Below are 25,681 nucleotides of genomic sequence, written 5' to 3' on the forward strand. Positions count from 1 at the left end.
AAGATATGAATAATATTATTATTATTAATTATTATTATTGTACAAATTTTGTATGTATTGAAGAAAATCGCAGGGGAGTTTTAAAAGCGGCTTCAGTCCGAAATCCTTCCAAAGGCGCATTTTTTAGCTTAACCCAGCTATTTCTATTTAGTTTGGCTTAGCTTAAAGCCAAGGGCAGCCTTTAAATTTTAATTCCCAGCTGTGTAATAATGTTGTAAGCTTACACACACACACACACAATGAAGTGTTACAAAACCACACACAATTATATTTGCAGTTACCGCAAAATGTTCGAACTTAATTGTAGACTAATTGACTTATTTTCATTTCTATTTTTTCTAAGCTGCAAAAAATGAAAGTTTTTGCGCAGTTTACTGAATGTTTTAATTAAATTAAATGAAAAGCTTTTCGCGTCTGTTAGCCAAATTGAAAATTTGCATTTGACGCACAAAGAAAAACCAGCAATAGCAGAGCCACAAAAAAAGTACACACACACAAACACACACATTCAAACCCACAGAGTCGACTTCAAATTGCGACGCTGCACGCCGCAAAAAGCATTTAACCCACATTTGCTGAAAGGCAAAAAAATACTTCGTTAAGAGAGCTCTGGATTTGGCTTTGGCTTTGGGTTTGGGTTTACTTTGGCGTTGGCTTTGGCCCGTGTGTAGGCTCAAATGGGGCCTAGCCAACCAGCACATGAATGCAACAAAGTTGAAAACGAGTCAAGAAGACGGCCGCTGCCAGCGGAGCTGCTTAAATTGCATTTTAATTTGCTGTACACTCGCATTAATTAGCCAAAGCCGTCCACAAGCATTCCCAGTTTAACTAAGCGCGCCCCACGGGCCATGACAAATAGCAAAAAAAATATATATAATTCATTTACAAGGCGACCGGTTTGTCCAATGTGTATCAAGTGACCAATTGGTGAGATGCCGGCACTGGTGGCCAAATGTGTGGCATTTCCATGACTCCCGCGGCTGTCATTTGTTTTGAAATATACGAGCGGCATTCTTTGTCGGATGTGAAGCCCTACAACCAAACAGCCCAACAGTGGTTCTCAAATGTATGACAACTGCTCAGAACATTTTGAAACAGAAGTACTTTTTAGACAGTTCATGTATAGAAGATACCCTGTACTCAAATCCGAGCTGCCGTAACAAACGTTTATACTTACTTTATGCAAACGAGCTAAAACTATTTCTGAGAAAAAAAAACCGACGCCCTTAGTGCAGACCCTTAAAAAAATCTAGCCCTAACGTAATTAAACATATACATAAAATGTAAATATAAATATCTAAGCTAGCTACCTTATCCAAAAGCTATTGGTACTATGAACCCCCGATCCTCACGCTGATAAAAGTTGCTAGACTTAATAATAAAAGAATTTAATTTAAAAAAGTACTTTATTAGCTGCATGGCTCAGGCGGTAGCTATTCTTTTTCTCAATCTTAGCCCCAACTATGCACAATTTTTGCTTAACTTAACATTTTATAGCACACATAGATAAGATAGATAACAAATGAGTGCGCATACCAAAAAGGCAGGGTATTTTTTTTAAACATTTCTTCATTAATTATCGGTGACATATTCTTGATTTTTGTGCTCTTTCACTTATCAAATTTTATCTATCTAGGTCTAAATTGTGAGATTTATCTCTTTGTCCTGAGCAAGATATTGTTTAGTTACTTTTTGGTTGCAATTATATTTATCAAATTCAAAAATAATTTTCTTAATTGTTCCACTGTGCGTCGACCACTTTTTGCCTCTGTTGACTTTTGTGCGCTGTGTGTGAAATGTGTATCAAGTGTCGGACATGACCATGCCCATGCCCATGCATATGGCGTATTGCCGATGCCGCCACCACTGACACAATTTCAATTTGCAACACTTTCAAGTCGCGTGCCCCCCGCCTCACCACCCAAAGCTGCAGCTTTCATTTCATCCAAATGCAACACGTGCGTGGGCCACATAAATTGCCATCAAAATATGCGCGACAATAAATTATATTAAATACAATATAGCATATGAGAGTCCCATTGCATTTCCGCTGCCGCTGGCCGCTCCTGGCCCAGTTGTTCCGTTTGCATGCTGCGGATAATTAGCCCACCAAGTTAAGCCTTTGACAATGTAGCGCTGACATCATGGATGGCCGGATGGATGAATGAGGGCCTGGTCACATTTACATTTTAATGGAGGCCGCGCTGTAATTTATGCCCATTATTGTTATTGTTGCGTGAACTGTGGTTGTTATTGCTTTTGTGGTTGTTGTTGCCTTATGTATGCCTTTGCAAGGTCATTGCGTGGGCATATCCCAGTGAAAACACTGCAAATGTGTAAAAAGTGTTGGACAACACGACAACACTTTGCGGTTGTTTTGAGTGGTAGAAAGGTATCGGGAGCTATGGAAGGGATTTAATGTGTTGGGTAATCGATTACCAAGATTTCGAAGTCAAAAACTTTCATAGTTTCATAGTCAAAGTAATCCTTATGACCACATATATTCCATATATTGATGTTTAACAGTGTTGCACAACCCTTCCGTTACAATTCGAAAAAAGAAGAGATTGTATATCTTGTTTGTATTTGTCTCCATTCAGATTGCATTGTAAACTATCGTTAAGCTTCGACTATCGAGATTTTGTAAATTTAAAAAGTCAAGCTCCTGTTTTATTTTTTAAATGCGATAGCTCTTGGCACTTGTACATCTTTGAGCTATGTAAAAATCGATAAGTATATTATTAGCATAAAACATGAACGTGACAGACCATGCCATCAACTGAATATGCACCTTGGCTGCCTAGTTCATAAACTGCGCAAATTGTAAATCGATATTCACTTTATTAGACGCACGCAACATTTATCTATATCAACTTGCCGTTCACCACAGGCGACACGGCTCCGCCTGGTACATGGCCTGACCCGCCGTGCAGTTGAAGGCCTTGGCAAATTCCTCGTGATGCGGCCAATTGCGATTGACTCGCTCATTATGCAGCCCGTGCTCTGCATCCTCCATGGTGGTCATGGTCGCAATTTTTTGCATGTTGGCGCACAAAAACTGCACGGAGTTGATAAAGAAGAGCTGCTCCTGCGTATAATTGCCAACTGGGGGGCGGTCAGCTGGTTGCACATGATCAAAGTAGGAGGCAAAGGCCAAACGCAGACCCACAATGTCCGACATGCTTTCGGAGAGCAGCAGCTGCTGGGCATTTTGCCTGGTATAGCAGCTGGTGAAGTTAGCAAAATGCTCCAGCAACGCCAACCCGGTCTGATTGTAATTGCCTCGGGCATCGTACACAATGTGAAATAGGTCAAAGGCATGTTGTAGCTCGTGCGCCAGTATGAAGCCCAGCTGGGCATGTTGCAGCATCTCGGTGAGGCGAGCATCGTAAAGCGGCAGTTGCAAATACCCGTGTGGCAGCAGCACGGCATTTTGGAAGATTTTCACCGGCGAGGAGCTGCGTGCCACCACAGCATCCTGCTGATAGTAGTCATGTACTGGCCAGACACCTGGCCTATTGGTCAGCAACTGTTGCTCGAGGCGTTGATAAAAACGCAGTAGCTGCAACTTGTTGCCATAGAAGTCATCTGGCTGCAACTGTAAATCCTGATAATACATCGTCAGCTGTGCCAGTGTTAAACCTGGAGGAATATTGCCTATCTTGAGGCGCAGACTACGCAGCTCATCCAGCACATAGGCCTGCTCCAGCTCATCCAGTTGTAAATGATTCTCAATTAATAGATGCTCGAATTCCTTGCGTAGCTTCTGCTGCAGTCGCTGCAGCGCTGCATCGGTTTGCTCACGTCGTTCCTTATAGTAGTGCTGCTCGTACAGGTAGTTCATGGCCAGTGGCATGTGGCCGCGCAGCTGCAGCACGCAGGCCATGGAGCGCGTATCGTTTGGGCCAGTGGGCGGTAGCTCCTCGTTGAGCGCATAGAGCAGCTTGAACATGAGATAATAACAGATAGTTTCATTGGAGCTCTCTCCAAGTATTAGTTGCAGCTGCTCCAGATAGCTGGCATTGAGCGCAGACACTTGGAGCAACTGCACTGCATCCGCTGGCTTCTCCAGCAGCTCTGCCAAATAGTGGCGCCAATTGATTTGGGGCAGGCGTTGCTGCAGCTGTGGCAACGTCCACTCGGGTAGGCTGTCTGTGGGCTGATCTGCTGCTTGGCGCGTCATGTTGCCCAGTCGCCACTCCAGCTGCATTAGTCTGGCGGTAAGATTCTTGGACAGCGGTTCATCCAGTCCAAAGGCTACGTACAAATCTTGTACCTCCTGTTCAGCAAGCCGCGTTGCGTCGACGGGCTGAGGCGTAAACAGAATCACATAATGCGTTCCATTCTCGCGTCGCACATTCACATCCTGCTTGATGAAGACACCATTGAGTCCATAGACGCGCAGCTTGGCCAGCGTGGCGAGCCAATCAAATTGTGTTTCGTTGCGCCACACTTCGCTCTGATTACTCCGAAAGACGGGCCACTCCAGACCCAGCTGGGGCTCCAGCAAATGCAGCAGTTCATTAAGTGCTGGCTGAGTCAGATCACGGCAAGCCACATAGTACGCCCACAGCTGATCATAGATGCCGCCTTCAAAGCTTTGCGCTTCCAAGGCACTTAGCAGCTGTTGATTAAATTTGTAATCCATGTAGCCGGGCATATCGAGGTAGCTTTGCGTATCCCTATAGTTTGCACTCCAATTGCCACAGGCATAACCATAGAAATCCTCGCAAGGCTCAACGCTGGCGTTTACATTTCGCATCACTTGCGCCAGATACATTGCATTGAATTCTGTCTCCAAGTTGGGACTGGGCAGCAGCCAAGTGCCTGATATACCCAACATCAGCAGCAGCAGGAAATTCAATTCGAGGCGACACTCCATAGCGGCAGCTGCATCTCAACTGCTCTTCAAACTCTTGAGCAGCTCTGGCGTTGCGTCTTTTTCATCGGGCTTATCGCTCGATTTGTTCAACAAGCGATATTTTCTTATCGCCTCGAATGCTTGCCACATGTTTTGCTTCCATTTCATTGGCATGGAAGAGCTCTCTAGCTATACATATATAGTATATATATTTGGCCTCTATATTTGCCACTCTCGCCATTTTGCATCCTGTTGGCAATTTGTGCAAGTGGCTGCATTTGATTAGAAAGCTCTTCTTAACGCTATTATAAGCCAATCTGCCAGCCGGCTCTTCACAGCAGCTTGGCTTAGTTAATCCAATCAATGTCAAAGACTTCAATGCAGCTTGGTTGCCAGTCGCGGGTTGCCTCACGCTTGTCTTCGTTCCGGTTGCCTTCTCTGATTTCATTTGTACTTGACAAAAATGAACTTTCCTCGCAAATTGAAAACTTTGCTAACTGCCGCCAGGAGACATTTGTAGAATATTAAAGGGCAAGCTGACAAAGGGGATTTGTGGCTAATGATTTATCTTCTGTTCTCAACTATACCCTGTCTCTAGGTAGTCCATAGTTGGTTTGGGTGCGTTCGTCTGGCAGGCCTTGGTCTTGGATAATTTGTATAGCTCAAAAATTGCGCCAAAGAGTTTATTGAATATTCAATATAAATGTTAAAAAAAATTCCAGGTTTGAAAATGCTTTGCTGGTCGTTTGAACCTTAAACTTATTGAGATTTTAAAGGTGTCAAGCGACAATAAAAGGCAATACGAACAAATCTTGAAATTTTGTAAAGAGCATCAAACATTCGACTGTTAAAGACTGCATTAAACGGTTTAATTTTACATTGCATACTTTCGGCTGCCAAATGGGACGAATTATCGAACACTTATCTTTTAGCATTAAGTTTAGCGTGTAAGGCGCTGCATTTGCAGCTGATGTTTACCGCTTGTGGCGTGTGTTGCTCTTTAGCGTCTTTGCTCATTTGGGTGTTGTTGCCTTTCATTAGCACTCATATACACACACTCGCTCAACCTACTTTAACACCTGATGCGGGTGATGGCCTGACATCAGCATCATCCATCACGAAAGCGGTTTTGACTTTGATTAGCGCATCGCTGCGATAAATGAAGAAAAATTGCCTCAGTGATGATCATCAATGTAATTTTCATTTTCATTTTCATTTAGTTAAGTGGGTCACATCGATGGCAATCGATTTTTACCACTTGACAAATAAATGAAAAAGTCGTGTAAATGCCAAAAAGTCAAAGTGGAACAGTTGCCGGTATTTATTCCATTTTCCGATTGTTGCAGCTAATTGAAATGTCATTTGGTCTGTTCAATTAACAATGCAATTAGCAAAGACTATAGAGAAAAGGCTAAGGGCTATAAATAAAGTAAATAGCTCGTAAAATACAAAAGCAATTAGATAGTATGAAATTTATAATTAACTAGCCTAGTAACTAGCCAATATGTGTTTTACCTTTAAATTTCAGATATTGCAAACGTTTTGAAAATGTTTTCACCTCGCTTTCCCTGTGTATTTGTTAGGGTATGGCTAATTGCATTTTGCCTTAATTTTAATTATGATTCGCATTCAAATGCATTTGGCGAAGAGCCAAAACAAATGCAAAAGCCGCTGGCAATCAAATTGTTTGCATCCAATTTAACAAAAATTGAACAGAAACTGCGTAAATGCTCGGCACTCTATGCTAAATAATGCAATTAAATATAAATAATAGCATTATTTACCAAACTGTTCAATAAACCGATTAAAGATAAGTACATTGTAAATATTGCTGTTTCAAAGAGATTTTGGTATTTATTATTAAATTTGTACAAGTGTTTGTGTATGTCCATATGATTGAATGTATAATCTTTCCGTTGCCGTTCAGACATCGCTCCACTATGCGATTCTCATGAATTCAAGTAAGCTTTACAAATTTTCATGCTTTGACAATAGTGATTTTTGGTATTCCATATCTTTAATGTTTTTAAATGTCCATTATTGTTGATTTTTCCCTGAAATAAATACAAATTATGTGTTAGTTAAACACCCAACCCAAGTCTCGTGTGCAAATCACTCTTATTTATATATGCATGTTATTAAGTTTTCTTAAATCAAAGACACATCAAAGTTTATTTAGCGCAGTTTTAAATACTTATTTAAGTTAGATTTTCTAGTTTGTCATGCTTTGATTAAACATAAACAAGTATTTTTTTCAACTTGATCAACTTATTCTGCAGTCATGCTTTCATACAATCTCTTTCTCTTTTATTTTCTCCTTTGTATCTTCTGCTATATGTGATGTATATAGTCTCCGGCACTCTATACATAAGCGTTCTCTATACCCTTCAACAGGGAAACAGATAATCATATTCGACGTGTTGAGATCCCACGTCACTATTATTTTCCCATTGTTGTCATTGACTAGCTCGGTGTTTTATTCTCAGCTCATCCAGTTCGTATCTAAGTATATGTAAGTACTTTTCATTAGCCCAAGTAAAACCAGCAAAACAATTCGTAATCCTTGCACTTGAATGCTGGCGTCGTCTGTCCAATCCACTTAGTATCAACTTGAACCCGGTTGCATTGCGGTAATGCACTTAGCCAAGGTAAATCTGGTCGAACGGACGTCGGACAAGCGGAAATACAGCATTTTAGCGACAATAAGCTGACCCAAAGCTTACGCACGCCCCGGCACGCCCATTTTGCTTGCAATTTGCCATTTTGCTTTCCGCTTGCCACGGCACGTGTCGGTTCCACGCTTCAGACGGGGGAGAAAGGGGTTTGAAAATGCAAACAAAGCTGTAGCTAAATCAATGCCAAAATGAGTAACATTCGTAACTGCATACTTGGCAGCGTATCCTGCGTATCCAGGTGGAGGAACCAGGAGCCGCTGTGAATGTTATCAGTTGCAACATTAATTAAACCCGAGGCAAAGAAGCCAGACAGCCAGGACGTGGTCGTGTATATGAGCCTTGACAGCGTGCGCTTGCATTTTCCAGAACGTTATTCAAGTTAAAAGGAAAGGAGAAGGCAGTGTACACGCCTCACTTAATATGTATTCCATGTGAAACCTTTGAGCAAAGCTTTTTTCATGCACAAGTTTTCAATTCAATTAGATTACGAGCAATTGTGTACAAAGGGAAAAGTAAAATGAAATGCCAAACTGAATGTCCTTTCGACAGTTGCCCTTAAATTGAATACTATTCAAACGTCAAGCCATGAAATAAATATTTTATTGAAGCTCGCTGCAACGTCCTCTTTTGTGTGTGACATTAAGGAGCTGTTAAATGTCAGGCAACTGTCAAGTTAACTTGAGAACACTGGGGCCAGCCTGTCTGGCTCTTCATTAATTTGATTAAATATACCTCAAAAAACAGATAAAAATATCTCTCATATTTACTATCAGACAACATAGTTTTCACATACCTCAAGACAAGTTACTGACGTTTACGATGCGAGAGTGCAACAAAAATTACTGAAATACAAGTAGACAGAAAGATTGAGTTTCTTTTTATAAAAATGAACAAATAAATAAATAGCTTAAACTCTAGAAGAAATTCACAAGAGTTGTAAGTAAAAGCTTGAATGATAAACCAGTTCTTTTTATAAAATAAATAATTATTCTACAATTACCCAAAGACTTGACTCGACGACTTGTTTATTCTTGGCATAGTAAGGCAAAGAACTTATGGAGCGTACCTCGCCGACAGTTATTGAAAGACAAACAACATGGCAGGCAAAAAATATGCCAAGCCCCATTGAGGAAACGGAAATGCCAAAAGGTCCATGAAGTGCGTGTTTCTGCACATGTCACAGCGAAATGAAGTCATGAGGGGGCGGTGCGAATTTGTGGTGCACTGAGGGCTGAAGCGAGTGGTGATGTCTGTCAAAACGATGTCAATATGCACACAACAAGCACACTAAGGCGACAGCAAACAGTTGACAGAGAAAGAAAGAGAGAGGGAGCCTAAGAGAAAGCGATACAAAAGAACAAGGGTTGGGGGAGTTAAAAAACAAGAGACAATATCGTGCGTGCGACCATTTTGACATAGATAAAGCGCAGGTCGGGTCGAGAGCAGCTACCGAAGACAATGCAACTGCATGATAAACCACTCTTTGTACGGCAAAATGATCGACTGCCAAATACCCAGCATTCAATAAGAAGTGCTTCAGTATACACGCTTTGAGTTTTTCTCTAACTTACTATTGTTTTCTACTTATAAAATGATATGCATACATATATGTTACATCGTCATACATTGTTAACTAGAAGTTAAATAACCAAATGTTAAAAATTGTACAGTAGTGGCAACGCCAAGTTGCGCTGTCTAATGTGGCAACACTGAAAATAACACTTTATTACACGAACATTAAAATCAATTTGACTACAGATTAAAGCAGTTGTTAAGTTGATTTGACAGTTACATGAGATAACTTATTAAGCCCTGTTAATGCTCTTCAGCGACAGGGTATTCAACTGCAGTTGAACTAATTCCAGTGCATTCACTGCTCGAATAACAATGGGGCGTTTGCAGTTTATCTTTTAGCACTCAACTTTACAAATGTGCAGAGTAAATAAAAAAAATGAGAAAAGTTTTTGCTGCAATGCAATGTTGATGAGCTTTTAGGGACAGAGAGAACAACAATTTTCTCACACACAAATGTGAAGTACATTTGGGCGTGTCCTTTAGCAGGCATTTGCAGAACACGAAACGATACATTGTCGTGAAATGAATGTGCTCAATGATTTATGAATATGTGTTCACATTTCATGCAATCATGAAAAATTAAGGTTTAATTAAGCGTTCGTCAAATGCCCCTAGGGACAACTGGTCGCATCCTGGCAAGCTCCTGACATCCTGTTTTGTCAGCCATGCAGCTCGCACGTTGCAGCATCGCATCTCATTGTCCTTTTTGAAAGCGCCCTCATTGAATTCACTTCCGTTACAACCACAGCCACAGCCACCGCCGCAAACCAAACGCTAAACACAATGCCAGTTCTGGTCACGTTGCCACCAAGGACAACAAACGGGCAGCTCGCAAAACTCGCAAAACTGGGCGTTTTGGGAGCAACGTGAGCACTTTAGAGCAGCATCCGGTGCCACCTCACCCGTATTGCGTTCCAAAATTAAGCGCATTTAAAACTCGAGCTACATTCGTTTTGATTACGTCTCTGGATTTTATTTTTCTTTACAGCACCGACAGCGCCTGCAGCAACAGCAACTAGAAAATCGATGCGAAACTTTTCCGCTTTTTTCTTTGGCTGCTGCTGGTGTTGATGTTGCTCTAAGCAGAATTTTTCAACAAGTTTTTCCACGCTCAGCGCTTTTTTGTTGCTAATACCCTGCTCCCACAAAGAGAATAATTATTTTTTGAAATTATATGTTACAATCCATGGGCATATCCAAAACATCCTTTTATCGAGCAATAAAGACGGTTACTTTTAACGTGAAGCAAACGTTGAGTACTACTCAACACAAATTGCACAACAATTTTAATTGTAGAGTATCCAGCTAGTCCATACTATTTTAACCTAGTTTTTTTCTTATAAACCTGTACAGAAAGGGTATATTGTTAAAATTTAATTGAAGCGAGAATCCAATCCCTTAATCAGCTTTCGTTGTGATACTTAAGGGGCTAGTGATTGCATCTGGTGTTAACTATTCAAATATGAGTTGAAAAATATGACTTCTTTGAACTTGTTGAATAGAGCTGAACGAATTAGCTTGTTGAATAGACTGGTTGCACATTTCCGTAAAGTATGCTGCTCAAAAATAACAAAATACTTAAAAGTGGGGGAGCTGTGTTAAATATGCATATAAGCAGAATGGAAACTAGACTTAAGCTACGCTTATACTAGTTGTGAATTATAAAAAAAATATAGTTATAGGGATATACTTTAAGCACTTTCAAGAGAGTCTTTCGATTTGATTAGATTTGTTCTGTAACGATTTTAGTTATCTTTGCCAAAAAAGAACTACCTTTGTTAGTGCATCTGCAAGTCACACAAAATACCGCGCACAGTGATCTGATCTGTTACCTGTATATTTGTGCTGGTAAATATTTTTTTTTGCAATATTTGATTTTCTATTTGCTCGCACAATCGTTGCACTGATTGGGCGCAAGGATGCTGCCTGCAGCACAAGCGTATATCCGTATATATACATACATAGATAGATAGTTGATTGGACTCCCACGTGCTCTATGTGACTTGTATTATATTACAGCATGCTTCGCATTTGTAATGCATGGAATATATTTTACCTTAGCAGTCCATATTTTAACAAGCCGACAGCGTCGACGAAGTAAATTCAACAACAAATTAAACTGTCTAAAAGAAAAAAAGCATTTTAAAATAGGTAAAATGCAAATACAAATTAATGGCGCGTTTCCTGTCAGACATCCTTTAAATACATTCTTTTTATATACATAGTATATTTTTAGTTGCAACTTGCAACATTTCAATTACGCCCGTTTCACGTTGCAGCCGCCTTTAGCTAGCAAACGTCAAAATGTTGTCTGCTTTTTTTTTTGTTATCCCGTCATGCGGCAAGGAGCATTTAAAATTCTGGAAAACTGTTAAGTTCCCACGCTGCCGAGGCTCAAGTTCGGGCAGCTGCTGTCAGTGGCAGATACAGATACAATTGCAAGCTCAAAATGTAGTTACATTCCTTGCGCCATATGCGCCGCTTGCGAGGCGTGCAATTATTTATTTATTTATTCATTACTCACGCACATGAGTACGCACATGTGTGTGCGTGTGTCTGTGCTCGTGTTTACATTCCTGGCATACTTATATTCATCGTCAGAAATACTTTTTGGTTTAACTTATTTCACGCAAATTAATGAAATTTGTTTCGTATTCGTTAAGGCACTTCAATTGTTTACATTTAATTTTGGCAGCTTGTTGATGATACTTATTTTTACAACGTGCGCACATTTGCATGGAATATTTTTATTGTTTGAACTCTGGGTCATAAAGAGAAGAAAGCATTTTACAAATATTGTTGTATATTTATATATGGGTAGATTTATGTGTGTTTCATTGAAAGGCAGGCTAAACAAATACATGTTATTGAAAATGATGCTGTCAAATAGTCAAAAAAATGCAATTTGAAATAGAGCTCTTAAATAAATACAGCTTGTTGGCGTGGCGTTGACAAATAAATGCGTGTCAATATCTTAGTTTTTAGAGTTTTTATCTGAGTAAAGTACTGCTCGGATATCCGTTTAACTGAATTTCACATTCTACTATACTCTCACCGTTTAAAGAACAAAGTTTCATGGCAAAGTTTGAACAAATCCCTGCAAATGATTGAAAGCGAAATGTATTTCCTCCATTACCTTATTTAAATAAGAGCAGGATGCGTATTTCAAGCGTGTCGTATGTTTAATTAACTTAAGTGCACAAGCGATCCAATTAAACTTTTAAAAAGCGTGAAAAACTAATGGAACTTCGTTCAAGTTGACTTTGATGCTTGCAAAATTCCAATTAGGCTGCTTTTGCAGTTGACACGTTCTCCTCGTGCTCTACCACCCTCAATTTGTATACATTTTCGTTCTTTCTATCTACAAAGTTTGTGTGGCTTTTTTTTATTTGAAAATTCAGGATAAATTCATTTCAAATAATTAAATACAACCTAATTTGACATCTGACCTTCTATTAAATATTAAATTGAATAAAACCTAGTCACCTTCGAGTGCATAGAAAATGCAATAAAACCCATCGATTTGATTAGCTTTTGAAATAAAAAGATGAAATCAAAACAAATTCGATTTATGATTGAGAAACGCATAGATTGCAAAATAGTTCAATGGAAATTGCATTCGCAGTGAATAAGAGAAAACTTGATTGTGCTGAGTGCCAGCAATGTGGGTGTTAGTTCCGCTTGGTTGGATTGAACACAGGAGCGGTTCAGAAGGCAGTCGGGTCAACAAGAAACGTGCAATAAAGGCATGATAATATATTTGTCTATTAAATAATATTCGAATCGTAATACAGTTAATTGAGTTTACTTCATATCAGATATCCCTCTTTCCCCTTTCTCTCTCACACGCACGCTCGCGTATAAATACCGCCGTTCTATGCGATTTTCATGATCTCAAGTAATGCCAAAAGATATTCATTTTTATAATTCTCTTGTGTATATGAAGACAATATACTCAATTCAACATAGATCTGTGCTCTTTGAGTCTCAATATTGCCCAGCCTTTGTAAATACTTTAATATTTAAGAAAGTTCCAGTGTGGGCTACTTCAACCGCTCCTGGCAGCGAGTGCCACGCATCAATAATTACGATAAGCTAAACGTCACTCTTGAAACAGCATCCACAGCTCCAACTGTGGCAATTGTGGGCAAGAAACGGATTTGTGGTTGCAGGCAGCACAGACAGCACTTCAACCAACCGAGTTTTCATTTGGCTTTGACGAATGGTCGACAGGACTTGTGTGTCAGTGTGGGTGTGTCAGTGTGTGTCCTGTCACTTGGTTAATCAAAAGATTTTACGTCTGACTTGCTTACATTATGGTAATTAATCAAATGTCGACGTTATTGTGCTTGCCACACTTTGTGGCAACTCTTCTGCTGGCAGCGTCACCAAACACTGCAAGCCGTAAATCATTTCGTGTTTTCATCGATTTTTATAGCTAGAATACTGTGGTCTCTCTTTGCCCTAATGTCTCAGCCATTTCGTTTAGCGAACGTGCTGAATTTGCTCCATTTTCCGTTTGCAACTTGCACAACAAGCGCCGAACGCATCATTAGTTACATTGCCCAACAGCACTTCAATCCAACTACGCCCCACAGACACAAGCCGCCCAAGAGCTGTGTTTGGAACGCAGCAAGTAAATTGAAGTTTAAAATAAAAACTTTGCTGCATAAAGAGTGTTATTTGCGCAGCATTCAGCACGAGGATCCCCGAGCTGCCATCGGGGAGCCACACAAAACCACCCAAAACCACCCACGCACATTGCACATAAACGGCTCAGATAAAAACCGAGAACAAAAGACTGTAACCAGAGACAAGCTCTAAAAACTATAATGACAAAAATGTGCATACGAGGGCTGGTTCAAAAGTTTCCGACTATATACAAGAATAATCAAATGCACTTTTAATGTTATCAATATGCAAAAAAAAAACAAGTAAGAGGTTCTATTCGGGAGCTCCCGACTAGGGGATACCCTGAACCCTCTTCTTCCGACAGGCGATAACTATAAAATGAAAAATACTTGATATATATACTTTTCTAGAAGCTACATGTCAAGTTTGTTGACTCTAGCTCATATTATTTGCCGAAATTTTTATCGACTTCTTGGAAACGGGGACTATCGGAAAATCTGCGCGGGGACTAGGAGGACCTACAGCTAAAATTTCAAGTCTCTAGCTCTTATAGGTTCTGAGATCCTTGCGTTCATACATACGGACAGACAGACAGACGGACGGACATGGCTAGATCGACTCGGCAATTGATGCTGATCAAGAATATATATACTTTATGTAGTCGGAGATGCTTCCTTCTGCCTGTTACATACATTTGCACAAATACATTTTACCCCTGGGTATAATGAGTAAAATTTTCAATAAGTTCAGGGGGGTATAAAAACCTAAAATAAGTGCAATAGAATTGAATATATTTGTAATAAAATAAATATATTCATGTGCCACCTCATATACTGCCTGCATATGCTTCCTTATAAGTTTGTAGTCTTATTTGATATACATAAAAATCAGCTTAATTTTAGCAACTGTTTCATAAAGACGCAGACTTGACCGAGCTCTTCAATTATGAGCTCAAGTATGGTCCTAGCATATGTATGTATGTGCATCGGACTGCTACATCATATATGAAGCTCCAATTGGAAAAATCGGCTTAAAATTTATGAGGCTAAGTATAAACAAAACAAAACATTCACTATATGTGTACACAAAAGAATGTCTTTGGCACTTCGTAGCTCAAGAGCTTTGTTTAAAGGGTTCACCTTCTTTGAAATATCTTGCGATCCTTATGGAACCGCCCTCCTATGTCAGCCTTGTGGTTGGGTGATTTGTTTAACTGACTCTGTGAATGTGTGAAGCGTGTGCTCTGCCAAAGGGTAAAGAGTGTGTGAAAAATCAGGTCAATTGTTAACAGGATGCTAAAAAAGGGAAGGAAACATATAAAAAGACAACTTTGGCAACAAGCTGAGACATAAAGCTGCTCGTTGTGGCAAAAGAAGCGAAATCTGAGGCACATAAGAGCAAAGTTAGTTGAATGTGGGCCAATATCGTATATCTTTAAAGCCGTAATGGAATAATCAAAGCATATCTAAAGATAAGTTGCAGCAAATACTTAATGAGAACCCGCAATTCGGTTTTATTCTGTTTCCTTGCAGACAGCAGACTTTGCTTAAACTTAACACAAGGACAACGCACCGCAGTGTAAATACTCGAAAGCTGGGAGTTGTCCAATAGACGACGACGTCAACAACAATGTCTAAGCACACAGACAACGATAATCTGCGCAATGACATCTACGAGAATCTGCCCTGTCAGGCCATGTATAATGAATCCGTGCGCAAAATGCAGCATCAGCACCAACAACAGCAACATCCTCAGAAGTCCTCACAGGCTGGCGGGCAGCAGTCGGTGAACCATTTCGGCAACAGTAATCCAAATGCCAACTCCAACTCCAACTCCAGCTCGTTAGGCAACTGCAATTCGGTGTCAGGAAACAACAAACAGCATCACGCTGTCACTGGCAACATGCCCAAGGAGATGCTCTATGCGACGCCGCTGCGTAAATCGGATCGTTACAAGAGCAGCGAACGCAGTCGCCATGGTGTGGCCATGGAAGCAGCCTCGTCTGACGCCAAGCTGTCCAATTTGCGAGACTCGAATCGGCTGGCCAGCGTGCGGAATGGTAATCCCGTGCCGGTCACCGATTTGGATGCCAATGATGAGGAGGAGCACGTGGAACGTGAAACGGATGCAAATGCATCCACAAGTGCGCTGGTCGGCGGCTCCAAGTACAACAATCAGCCGGCCTCGTTGGGTGGCAGCGGTACACCCAATCAGCAGCTGGAGGATCGACGCATACTCAACTTTCTGAAGGACACCACGCAGGTGCACAAGAAGCTGGAGATTAGCGGCCGCGACTGTCCCAATGCCAGCTTCTCGAATTTGGCGCGCGAGGAGCATTTTGCCAATCTGGTGCAACAGAATTTCGCACTGGAGCTGGCGCCAACCAATGGCGGCGCCATCAGTTCCGCTCCCGAAGAGGATGGCCTGGAGCTCGACAAGCAGCTGCAGCCGGCCCCTGAGACAGCCGCCAACTTGGAGTCGTTGATGCAGCGCAAGCACTCGCCGGATAAGGAAGTCAACGGCCTGGCGCCACTGGAGCCCAGCAATCATCGCATTGTGAGCACCGTCTATATACATCGGGAGTGGGTGCTCAAGAAGATTGCCCTCTGCCTGGAGCAGCGCACGGCTGGCAAGAAGCCTATGCCGGCTGCACTTGGCGCTGCCAGTGCCGGTTATGTGTCGGCGCGCGCCAAGGCGGCGGCCATATCCAGCTCCAGCTATAATGGGTGCCTGGTGCTGGGTTCAAATGGCTCTGGAAAGACCTCTATTTGCCAGGCCATCATGAAGGGCAACTCCGGCACCAAGGGTATACTCAATCGCAAGCTGCTGGCCTGCTATCTGATCGAGTCGCAGAATCCTGAGTGCCACAGCCTGTCGCTCTTTATGCGCAAGATTGTGCTGCAGCTGCTCAGCCATGCCTCGCTAATAAGCCGGGACGATAGCCAGAAGATCATCGACGAGGGCTTCTCCTTTCTGCGCGAGGAAGCCCAACAGCAGGAGTCTAAGTTGGACGAGGCAATGAACAATATCACGCTCAGCGAGAACGCCGAGGAACTGCTCATCGAGGAGCTTAAGCGTGGCGCAAGCGAATGCGATACCAAGGAGCTGGACAATTTTCAAATCCGACGCACTTCGACCACTCAGAAGCCGGCAAAGTCCAATCTAACGCGACAGCAATCGGAGCCGGCGCCAGCACAGTGTCTGCTATCACCCGACCTATCGGATCTGACGGAGAAACCCGCCACCAACAACTATGGCACACATCCGCCCAAGCGTGGCGGCAGTGCTGCAGTTCAGGAGCGCGGCGAACAGGACAAGGATACGGGCAGCGAAAAGGAACAGAAGCAAATTCGTGAGCAGAAAGAGAAGGAAAAGGAGGTGCCCAAAAGCAGTCCCGTCAAGTCCAAGTCCAAGATACCCGTCAAGCGCGGTCGTACCGGCAGCGGCGTCTCCTCGCCGGCCAAGCAGGTCACGGCCACAGCTGTCAACAGCAATAGCCAGGCCATACAGCAGGGCGGCGGCGAGGATATTGCCGATTTGGTTAGCGAGCAGCTAAAGAGTGAGATTGAGGCGGCCATCAAGGATGACAAGCTGGAGAAGCACAACGAAGACAAGCCCGAGGCGGACAAGGATTTAACAGATGAGCAGCCGCAGGAGAAGGCGTCGCAGCAGGAAACAACAAATGAGGAGCCGGAAAAGTCAGAGGCGGAGCTGCTCATTGACTTTGGTGCCAGTGCGGAGCGTGTGGAGCTACCCAAGGAGGACGCACATACCACAACAAACATAATACCGCCTGTGCCTGGCGAAAAGCCAAAGATTAGGAACAGCAGCAACACATTGCCGCCACCGCTGCCCAAGACAAAGAGTTGCCGCACCATCATTGCCGATGGCTATTACGAGCTGCTGATGTCCAATCCGGAGATTCTCGAGTGCCTCAGCGTTGACAGCATTGAGAAGAATCCCGATGAGTGTTTCAAGAAGGCGCTGCTCTTCCCACTGCTCGAGCTAACGCCGCCAAAGACCGCGTTGCTGCTGCTCATCGATTCCATCGATGAGAACTACATCAATGAGGGCAATTTGATATCCACGCTTAAGGGTGGCCGCGGCACGGTGACCAGCCACAAGAGTCGCAACGTGGCCGAGCTACTCTCGAACCACATACACCTCTTTCCCAAGTGGCTGTTCCTCGTTTGCACCACCAAGAAGCAGACGAAGCAAATAACTAGAATGTTTACGGGCTTTAAGAAGATAACGCTGGATGATTTGCGCAAATCGCACGTGGTCAAGGATGTGCAGGAGTATATCATAAATCGTTTAAATTCCGATTTCAAGGACAGCATCATGTTGACCAAGGAGATCATCGAGTCGCTCCATCAGCTCTACATCAAATCAAATGGCTGCATATTGTACCTAGAGAAGGTGCTGCACGGCATCAAGGACAACTTTTTCAGCTTTCGCGAAATCAAGCTAATACCATGCACCCTGAACGGCCTGTACTTGTACATCTGCCAAAAGTCCTTCAACAAGAAGCAGTACATGAAGATACGGCCGCTACTCAACGTGCTGCTCGCCTCCTCCGGTTACGTGGACAAGCTCTTCCTCTTCAATTGTCTGCGCACACACAACTACACCATCGATTGCCAGGAGTTCGAGAAGCGTTTGCAGCTCATGCGCAACATTTTGGCCTATGATGCGAATGCGCAACGGCTGAAGATTTTCCACAACTCTTTCGCGGATTGGCTGGTGGATGTGAAGTTCGCCACCAAAAAGTTCATCTGCGATGTGAACGAGGGCCATGTCATGATCTCCATGTACTACCTGCTGGTGGCGGATACGCTGTGCGCCAACACGGTGCGCCGCTTCGCCTATCATCTAATTAAGTCCGGCGAGTACTTGACCAGCCGGCACATCGATCTGGATCTCATCTTGATGCTGCTAGAGTCTCGCCTGAACCTGAGCGATTGCTTCTATACAAATCATTTTAACTGTTGCGCCCAGTGCGAGCACGACTTCAAGAATGATGTCAACTTTTTGGCCAAGACACGCTCCATGCTGGAGCGTTTTCTGACCAACGAGCTGAGCGAACCGTTTGCGCAGTTCCTCTGCGATTTCTTCAAGCCCAGTCTGCCGACAGATGCCAAGATGCTGAAGCTGCTGATCGAGACGGGCATCAATAATGCCGACACACAAAACTCCTGCGAGTCGTCGCTAATGTCGCCGGAGCTGTCGGAGAAGTCACAGAACATTGACTTTGAGCTGGCCGATCTGCTGCTGTCCAGCGAGAAGAGCTGCCTGCTGGAGACGCAGCGCACGATCAGCCCCTCGGAGCAGAGTGAACCGCCGCATGAGAGCCAGGACGAGAATGCCTCGAGCACGCTGCATCAGCTCTCCGATTCGCATCACATTGAGCTACACAAGGGCAAAGCCCTGATCCATATACTTGCCAACGATGGCAACCATCAGCTGCTGGAGCGCGCTCTAAATGCCTGCAAGAGTCCCATTGATCTTGAGATAGAGGATTATAACGGCCAGACAGCTCTCAACATTGCCTCGAGAAACGGCCACCTGGAGGTGGTCAAGCTGTTGCTTAGCTTCTCGCAGCCCTGCAACGATGGCACCGGCCGCATGAAGCGTGTGGATGTTAACCATGCGGATCGCGATGGATGGACACCATTGCGTTCCGCCTCCTGGGGCGGGCACAGTGAGGTCGTCCGACTGCTCATTGCGCAGCCCGCATGCAAAATCGATTTGGCTGACAAGGAAGGACGCACTGCGTTACGCGCCGCCGCCTGGAGTGGCCACGAGGACATCCTGAAGCTGTTGATTGAATCGGGCGCGGACGTCAACTCTGTGGATCGCCAAGGACGCACTTCCCTGATTGCCGCCTCGTACATGGGACACTATGACATTGTGGAGATTCTACTGGATAATGGCGCCAATGTTAACCACCTGGATCTGGACGGGCGCAGCGCACTGTGTGTGGCCGCTCTCTGTGGCTCCTCGGGCTATAGCAAGGTAATCTCCACGTTGCTGGATCATGGCGCCAACACGGATCAGCTGGACAATGATGGCATGTCACCGCTACTTGTTAGCTCGTTTGAGGGCAATGCCGAGGTCTGTGAGCTGCTGCTGGAGAATGCCGCCGATCCGGATCTGGCTGACTTCATGGGCCGCACACCGCTTTGGGCCGCCTGCACTGCTGGCCATGCCACCGTAGTGCGACTGCTGCTCTTCTGGGGCTGCGGCATCGATTGCATGGACTCCGAGGGTCGCACAGTGCTCAGCATTGGCGCTGCTCAAGGCAATGTGGAGACAGTGCGTCAGCTGCTGGATCGCGGCCTGGACGAGACGCATCGCGACAATGCCGGCTGGACGCCATTGCACTATGCCGCCTTCGAGGGCTTCCATGAGGTGTGCCTGCAGCTGCTGGACTCGGGCGCCAAGATCGATGAGTGCGATAATGAGGGCAAGACGGCGCTGCATTTGGCCGCCCAAGAGGGACGCCTGCGCTGCGTACAGACCCTGCTTGACATACACTCCAGCTTTGTGGATCAGAAGGCGCACGATGGCAAGACCGCTTTCCGTCTGGCCTGCCTAGAGGGTCACATGGACACGGTGGAGTTCTTATTGAAGTTCTGCTGCGATGTCAACTCCAAGGACGCCGACTCGCGCACCACCCTTTATATTTTGGCACTCGAGAACAAGCTGGACATTGTCAAGTACCTGCTGGACATGACCAATGTGGATGTTAACATTCCCGATAGCGAGGGACGCACTGCGCTGCATGTAGCAGCCTGGCAGGGTCATGCCGACATGGTGAAGACGCTTATCGAGGCTGGCGCCGATGTCAACTCAATGGACCTGGAAGCGCGCACACCGCTGCACTCGTGTGCCTGGCAGGGCAATCATGATGTCATGAATATACTGCTCTACTATGGCGCCCTGGCGGACCATGCGTGCAAGCAGGGCGCCACAGCGCTAGGTATCTCCGCACAGGAGGGTCACGAGAAGTGTGTCATTGCGCTGCTGCAGTTCGGAGCCAATCCCTACAAATCGGATCACTGCGGGCGCACGCCCATTAAGCTGGCGGCCAAGTCTAGTCGCAGCAGCATACTCAAGATCTTTGAGAGCTATACCAAAAGTAAGCGCAATAGCAGACGTAAAAGTCTGTTGTCATGTTATTAAATCCCTTATCCACTTACCTCTATTCCTCTATAGATGAAGCTAGCAATCCCAATGAAGCGAAATTCCATGCCAGCATGCTGCGCTCTCCAGACCAGCCGCCGGCTCTGCCCCTGCACCAAAACTTAGCTCCGTATCCGGCACACGCTTCCGCTTCCTCGGTTTGCTCAGCAGCCACCACTGCTACGGTGCACAATGGTAGCAATCTGCAGGCGCTGAATGCCTCCAGCTCTACGCACAGCTCGAACAACTTCTATCAGAACACCATGCAATCAGATACGAGCAGCTTGCACAAGCGCAAGAGCGTCATTTCTAGTCAATCCACGGGCAGCAGCAACGATGTGAGTATAGCTTTATTATGCCCAAGGCTGCCAGTTGATGACGTCTCCATGTGCTCTTCCTTTATGCAGCAGGCGCCGCTCACTTTCACTCAGCAATTGCAGCGTCAAAGCAAGCTTAGCTCACGCAACAATCTGATGGTCAACTCGAAGCATGCATCAAGCTCGGCCGCAGCGGCTCACAAATCCAGCAGCAATAGTGGCGCAGGCGCCCATCAGCGGCATTCACAGATGCTCCCCGATCTCAACGAGCACCAGCTGGGTAAGTTTCTTTATAGTTGCAGAGCATATACCACATGTCTAATACTCTTCTACACAGCAAGTAACATGACTAATGAGGCGGACCTATATGATATGGAATGCATGTCACCATTATACGCAACGCCTCCGCACTCGCCCAGCAGCGAGCTGAGCTCACCGGGCCAGCTGCCCGCTTTGAATGCCTTTGTGGATGATGACCGTGCTGGACCTAGTGGTAGCGGTTCGAAGCCCGCCTTGCCCGATAATCATTTTGCGCGGGATACGCATATGCGCATCATTTTGGGCAATCTAAAGGAGAATCAGCCCAGCTCATCGAGGTAAGATATCAGTAGACATGACTAAGCGGGAGCTCCAATTGTAACTCGTTCTCTTCTCGTCTTCAAGCAGCAAGAGCAAACGCAGCGGCGTCTCGAGCAATCCGGCAATGCGGCTCATTCGCAGCCGCTTCGATTCGGCGGCACAGCTCATTAGACGCACCAACAACATGCTCTCCTCTAGCAGCAATCAGGGCTCATCCAGCATTGGTGTCAAGTCGGGCACCTTTCAGTGGCGCAAGGAGAGTCAAATGTAAACCCAGGGCGACCGACACAGACATAAACCTGCATACTGAATTCTACAGTAGCTCGTTTTTGACCTTATTGAGTTTATACTTTATATAAAAAGTATTTGTTTTTTTGTGATAGTTTCAATTTTAGTATACACACGTATTATGTATTCTTATTTCATATATAACTAAAAATACATCTAGACCTATTTGCAAGACCGTAGTTTAGGGCACGCGCAAAGTATTAAGCTGTGTAGATTCATCAACGATTATAGAGTATTTCAGTACATTTTTTGGCATGCAATCGTAGAGAACTCCAAACAAGTAGCATCGAAATTAAAAATCAACAAAAATTATGCTCTTCGGCATGCCGAAAATTAAATACCCTTGCAGACACACAAATCCATTTAAGAACTTTTGTTCCTATGGCAACTCAATGATGTGCTAGTCCGTTTCTCATCTACAAAACAGATTCAAACAAAAAAAAATGTAAAATGTCTCTGCAAGGGTGAAAAAATAAAAACCAAATAACAATTAAATACAAGACAAAAAATTATACTTCAGTCTCCCGTTGCTGGAACCAATTTGTTTTAATTTATTTATGGAATATGTTATGCTGCAGAAACTCAATTATTTTATTAAAGAGTTTTATTTGGTCTGCTACGACACATCAAATTATATGCGCCATACTACATTAACATTAACTATATTCAAGAAATGGCTGAATAATATAATTTATTTTATAACTAGAATTAAAGCAATTTTAACATATGAAACTGAGATATATGAGTATATAATGATGCTGATTACGTCAATTTTATAATCAGTTTCTAAACTTATTACCAACTTTTCTATGGCATGATTCATTAAGCCCAAAATTTCTTTTATCATCCCAAAACACTTCATGTAACCCGTTCCTGTACTCATTTTAAGCACACACACACAAACCCATGTTTTATTGATTCGAGATCCGAAAGACCTGTAGACGCAAAACACTCATAAATTAACAAAGTTTCAGATATAATATTTTCTGAAACTCTATCTCTCACTGCAAAGCAGCAAAACACAAGCAGGCAGACAACTATACAACGTACTTGGCTAAATCCAAAAAAAAAAGATATTAACAGCGAAATGTTGATTGAAAGGAAACATAACGTAATTAATTGTTAAATATACATGAATACATATATATATATATATATATATTTATTTGACAAAACGCATATTTACAAGTTAACAACAAGCAGAGTTATTCGAAGATTCATATTAACCATTATAGATAACCGAACAACACAAACTGAATTACACCCACACCCATACAAAAATGGACACAAATCGCATGACGGGGTCTAATGAAACCAAAGATAAACATTTAAATTTGGAAATAATATACATAAATACATATACACACACAAGATTACCTATACAATATAAATGTATTTATACAAAAGTAGTGTTGTAGTTTGCAAAACGTTTGCATTGAAGTTTAATTAATAAACTATGGATAATTATATTGTCGAAATTGGATACAGGAACATTTACAGCAATTCTGAGTGTGTTTTTAGTTTAAACAACTGTTTGCGACATGAAACGAAGCATATACATTTAAATATAAACTATAAAGCCTAATAAACTGTATATTCATATAAATAAATGTGAGTCTAAATATTTCCCTTGGAATGTGTTTACGAATAACTATTTGTTATTATCAACAAGTACCTTTGGATTGGCAACACGGAATACATTGGGCACCATGCCCGCCAATGTAGTGAACAGCTCCTCAGAGATATCGTGTGGCAGCAACAATTGCAAGGTACTAAACGACAAAGGAAACTAATTATGATCTGACAATCTTATAATTTAATAATCCAAAGCTCACCTTAACTCCGCGCCGCCCCAAGATGCTGATTCGATCATAAAACCCTTGGCGCATTTGAATACGAGCTCTGCGCGTCGAATGCACCACTGTACTGTCATGTCTTCGCTCATCTCGTGGCGCAGCAGGGCTGGGATTGTCAATGTGGTTATATCATGCCGACTGGCGGTCTTTAAAATGCTGCGCAGACCCAATATAACTGGATGGCGTGAATTTATTTCGCTGGGACTATTGATGGGTTCATCGGATATCAAATGAAATATGACGTGCGATTGTGAGAGATTCGAGTGTTTGGTTATAAAAAAATCGCCAGTCTTTAGCTTGGGCACATGCTGTTTAATTGGCGACGATGTGGCGCTGCCTTCGGCACTGTTGCCACTGCCACTGCCACTGCCGCTTCCATTACTCGGCGAGTTGCTTGTGCCACTGGTGTTGAGTGCCCGAATTTGTTTCTCTATCTTTTCTAGCTGCACATCCATCTGATCAAAATGAAACTCAGTCGATCTGTTCGCATTCTTGATTATGCTTTTATTAGCCTGTGCCTGTATAGAGGGAGTCAGCACGACCACGCCGCACAGTGAGCTTGAGTAGAGACCCAAAGCCATGTTGAGACCAATCAAATTTTCATCCGCGTGCAGCGGACTACACAGGTCCGTCACATTAGCGCTGAGTATGCGAATATTGTGCATGTGCTTAAGTTGAGAGCCCAAATGTATGGTGAAGCTCTCCTCCATCGAAGGCTGCTGCGAGACGAACATAGAGGAGCGATTGCCCAGTGGAGTGGAGACTGGCGATACTTGGAACATTTGACTAACTTGACTGGTAATCCAGTTACGATACTCATTTTTCTGATGACCCATCATGGCCTCCAGCTCGGATTCATAACGCTTTCGTACAAAGTTGTGCGTGGTATATTGCTGTGCCAGCAGATTGTTAATGTCCTCCGATGTTGTCGTTATGTCCAGCTGATTGATTTGACTGTCCATTTCCTGCTGTTGAGAGTTTTTTAACGTTTCCACCTCACAGTCCATATGCTCGGTCCTGTCGGCTATGACCTTAGCATAGCCACGTTCCCGTTTTAGTATATCCTCTAAAGAGGAGGAATGCACCAGTCGATGAAAGCTCTGCGCAAATATGTCCTCATCGCTTGGACCAATGCGATCTGCAAATTGAAGCAACTCTTCTTTATACAGACGTTCTGTATTTCGCACTATAGATTCTAAGTCTAGCTCTTCGTTGGCCGCTTGACTGATCAAATTCTCAGCGTAGTCATCGTGGAATTTCTGATGCTCCCGGTCAATAAACGACTTTAGTTCCTCTTCTAAATCTTTTTTGGGGAGTGTCTGATAAGAGATAGCTGTTCTTTTATATCTATTTCACTTACTTATGTCTTCGTCCAAATATCGCATCATTGGATCCATTTGAGCTAAAAGCTGTGTAACCAATTCCTCAAGGTTTTCATCCTCAAAAGGCAATTTAATATCCAGCTTGGCTTCACAATCTTTGCCTGCATAATCCTTGTAGTTATACATAAATTGGACTGTGTGATTGGTCTCCATTATTAATTTACCGAAGCGTCTGAAAATCGGTTAACGTTTGCAGCGTATATTTATTTTAATATATTTTAAATATTCTTGAACTTTGCTTAGCAAAACAGTGTCGAAACACTGTTAATTAACAGTCGCAGTTAGCAATGCAATTAGAGATGTGCGCATACCGTGCTTGCTAAGCACGCCC

General features: G+C 43.5%; 3 protein-coding genes across 6 annotated transcripts in view; 1 reads left to right on the top strand and 2 right to left on the bottom strand.

Moving 5' to 3' along the window:
• The window catches only part of LOC135437229 (uncharacterized), a 35,348-nt gene extending 12,892 nt beyond the window's left edge, over nt 1–22,456 (top strand). Inside the window, exons 2-6 of one of the 3 annotated variants that reach the window (XM_064695120.1) lie at nt 15,276–20,884; nt 20,962–21,266; nt 21,339–21,525; nt 21,583–21,841; nt 21,909–22,456. In XM_064695120.1, coding sequence (XP_064551190.1) covers nt 15,373–20,884; nt 20,962–21,266; nt 21,339–21,525; nt 21,583–21,841; nt 21,909–22,095 — 6,450 coding nt within the window. In that variant the 5' untranslated portion in view covers nt 15,276–15,372 and the 3' untranslated portion in view covers nt 22,096–22,456. Of the gene's footprint in view, nt 1–15,275; nt 20,885–20,961; nt 21,267–21,335; nt 21,526–21,582; nt 21,842–21,908 lie in introns of all 3 variants that reach the window. The other 2 variants (XM_064695117.1, XM_064695118.1) reach the window with 2 other exon arrangements.
• On the bottom strand, nt 2,822–4,835 carry LOC135436411 (neprilysin-1-like). Its single transcript, XM_064694007.1, has one exon. The coding sequence runs from the start codon at nt 4,778–4,780 to the stop codon at nt 2,882–2,884; it is 1,899 nt and encodes a 632-aa protein (XP_064550077.1). The 5' UTR covers nt 4,781–4,835; the 3' UTR covers nt 2,822–2,881.
• A 254-nt stretch (nt 22,457–22,710) lies between the features above and the next one.
• LOC135437231 (protein C12orf4 homolog) lies at nt 22,711–25,620 on the bottom strand. 2 transcript variants are annotated; one of them, XM_064695122.1, is made up of 4 exons: nt 25,329–25,620; nt 23,948–25,271; nt 23,788–23,884; nt 22,711–23,047 (listed from the first exon to the last, which is right to left on the bottom strand). In XM_064695122.1, exons 1-4 carry the CDS (start codon nt 25,501–25,503, stop codon nt 23,024–23,026), a joined length of 1,620 nt encoding a protein of 539 aa, XP_064551192.1. In that variant the 5' UTR covers nt 25,504–25,620; the 3' UTR covers nt 22,711–23,023. The 2 variants fall into 2 exon arrangements, with proteins under 2 accessions (XP_064551192.1, XP_064551191.1); XM_064695121.1 differs by having other exon boundaries at nt 22,711–23,884; nt 25,329–25,619.
• Between the last annotated feature and the right edge of the window lie 61 nt (nt 25,621–25,681).

This window comes from Drosophila montana, unplaced genomic scaffold (assembly GCF_035044405.1).
Source record: "Drosophila montana isolate Dmon_TW-CO22-7 unplaced genomic scaffold, ASM3504440v1 contig_3733_1, whole genome shotgun sequence".
Classification (NCBI taxonomy): domain Eukaryota; kingdom Metazoa; phylum Arthropoda; class Insecta; order Diptera; family Drosophilidae; genus Drosophila; species Drosophila montana.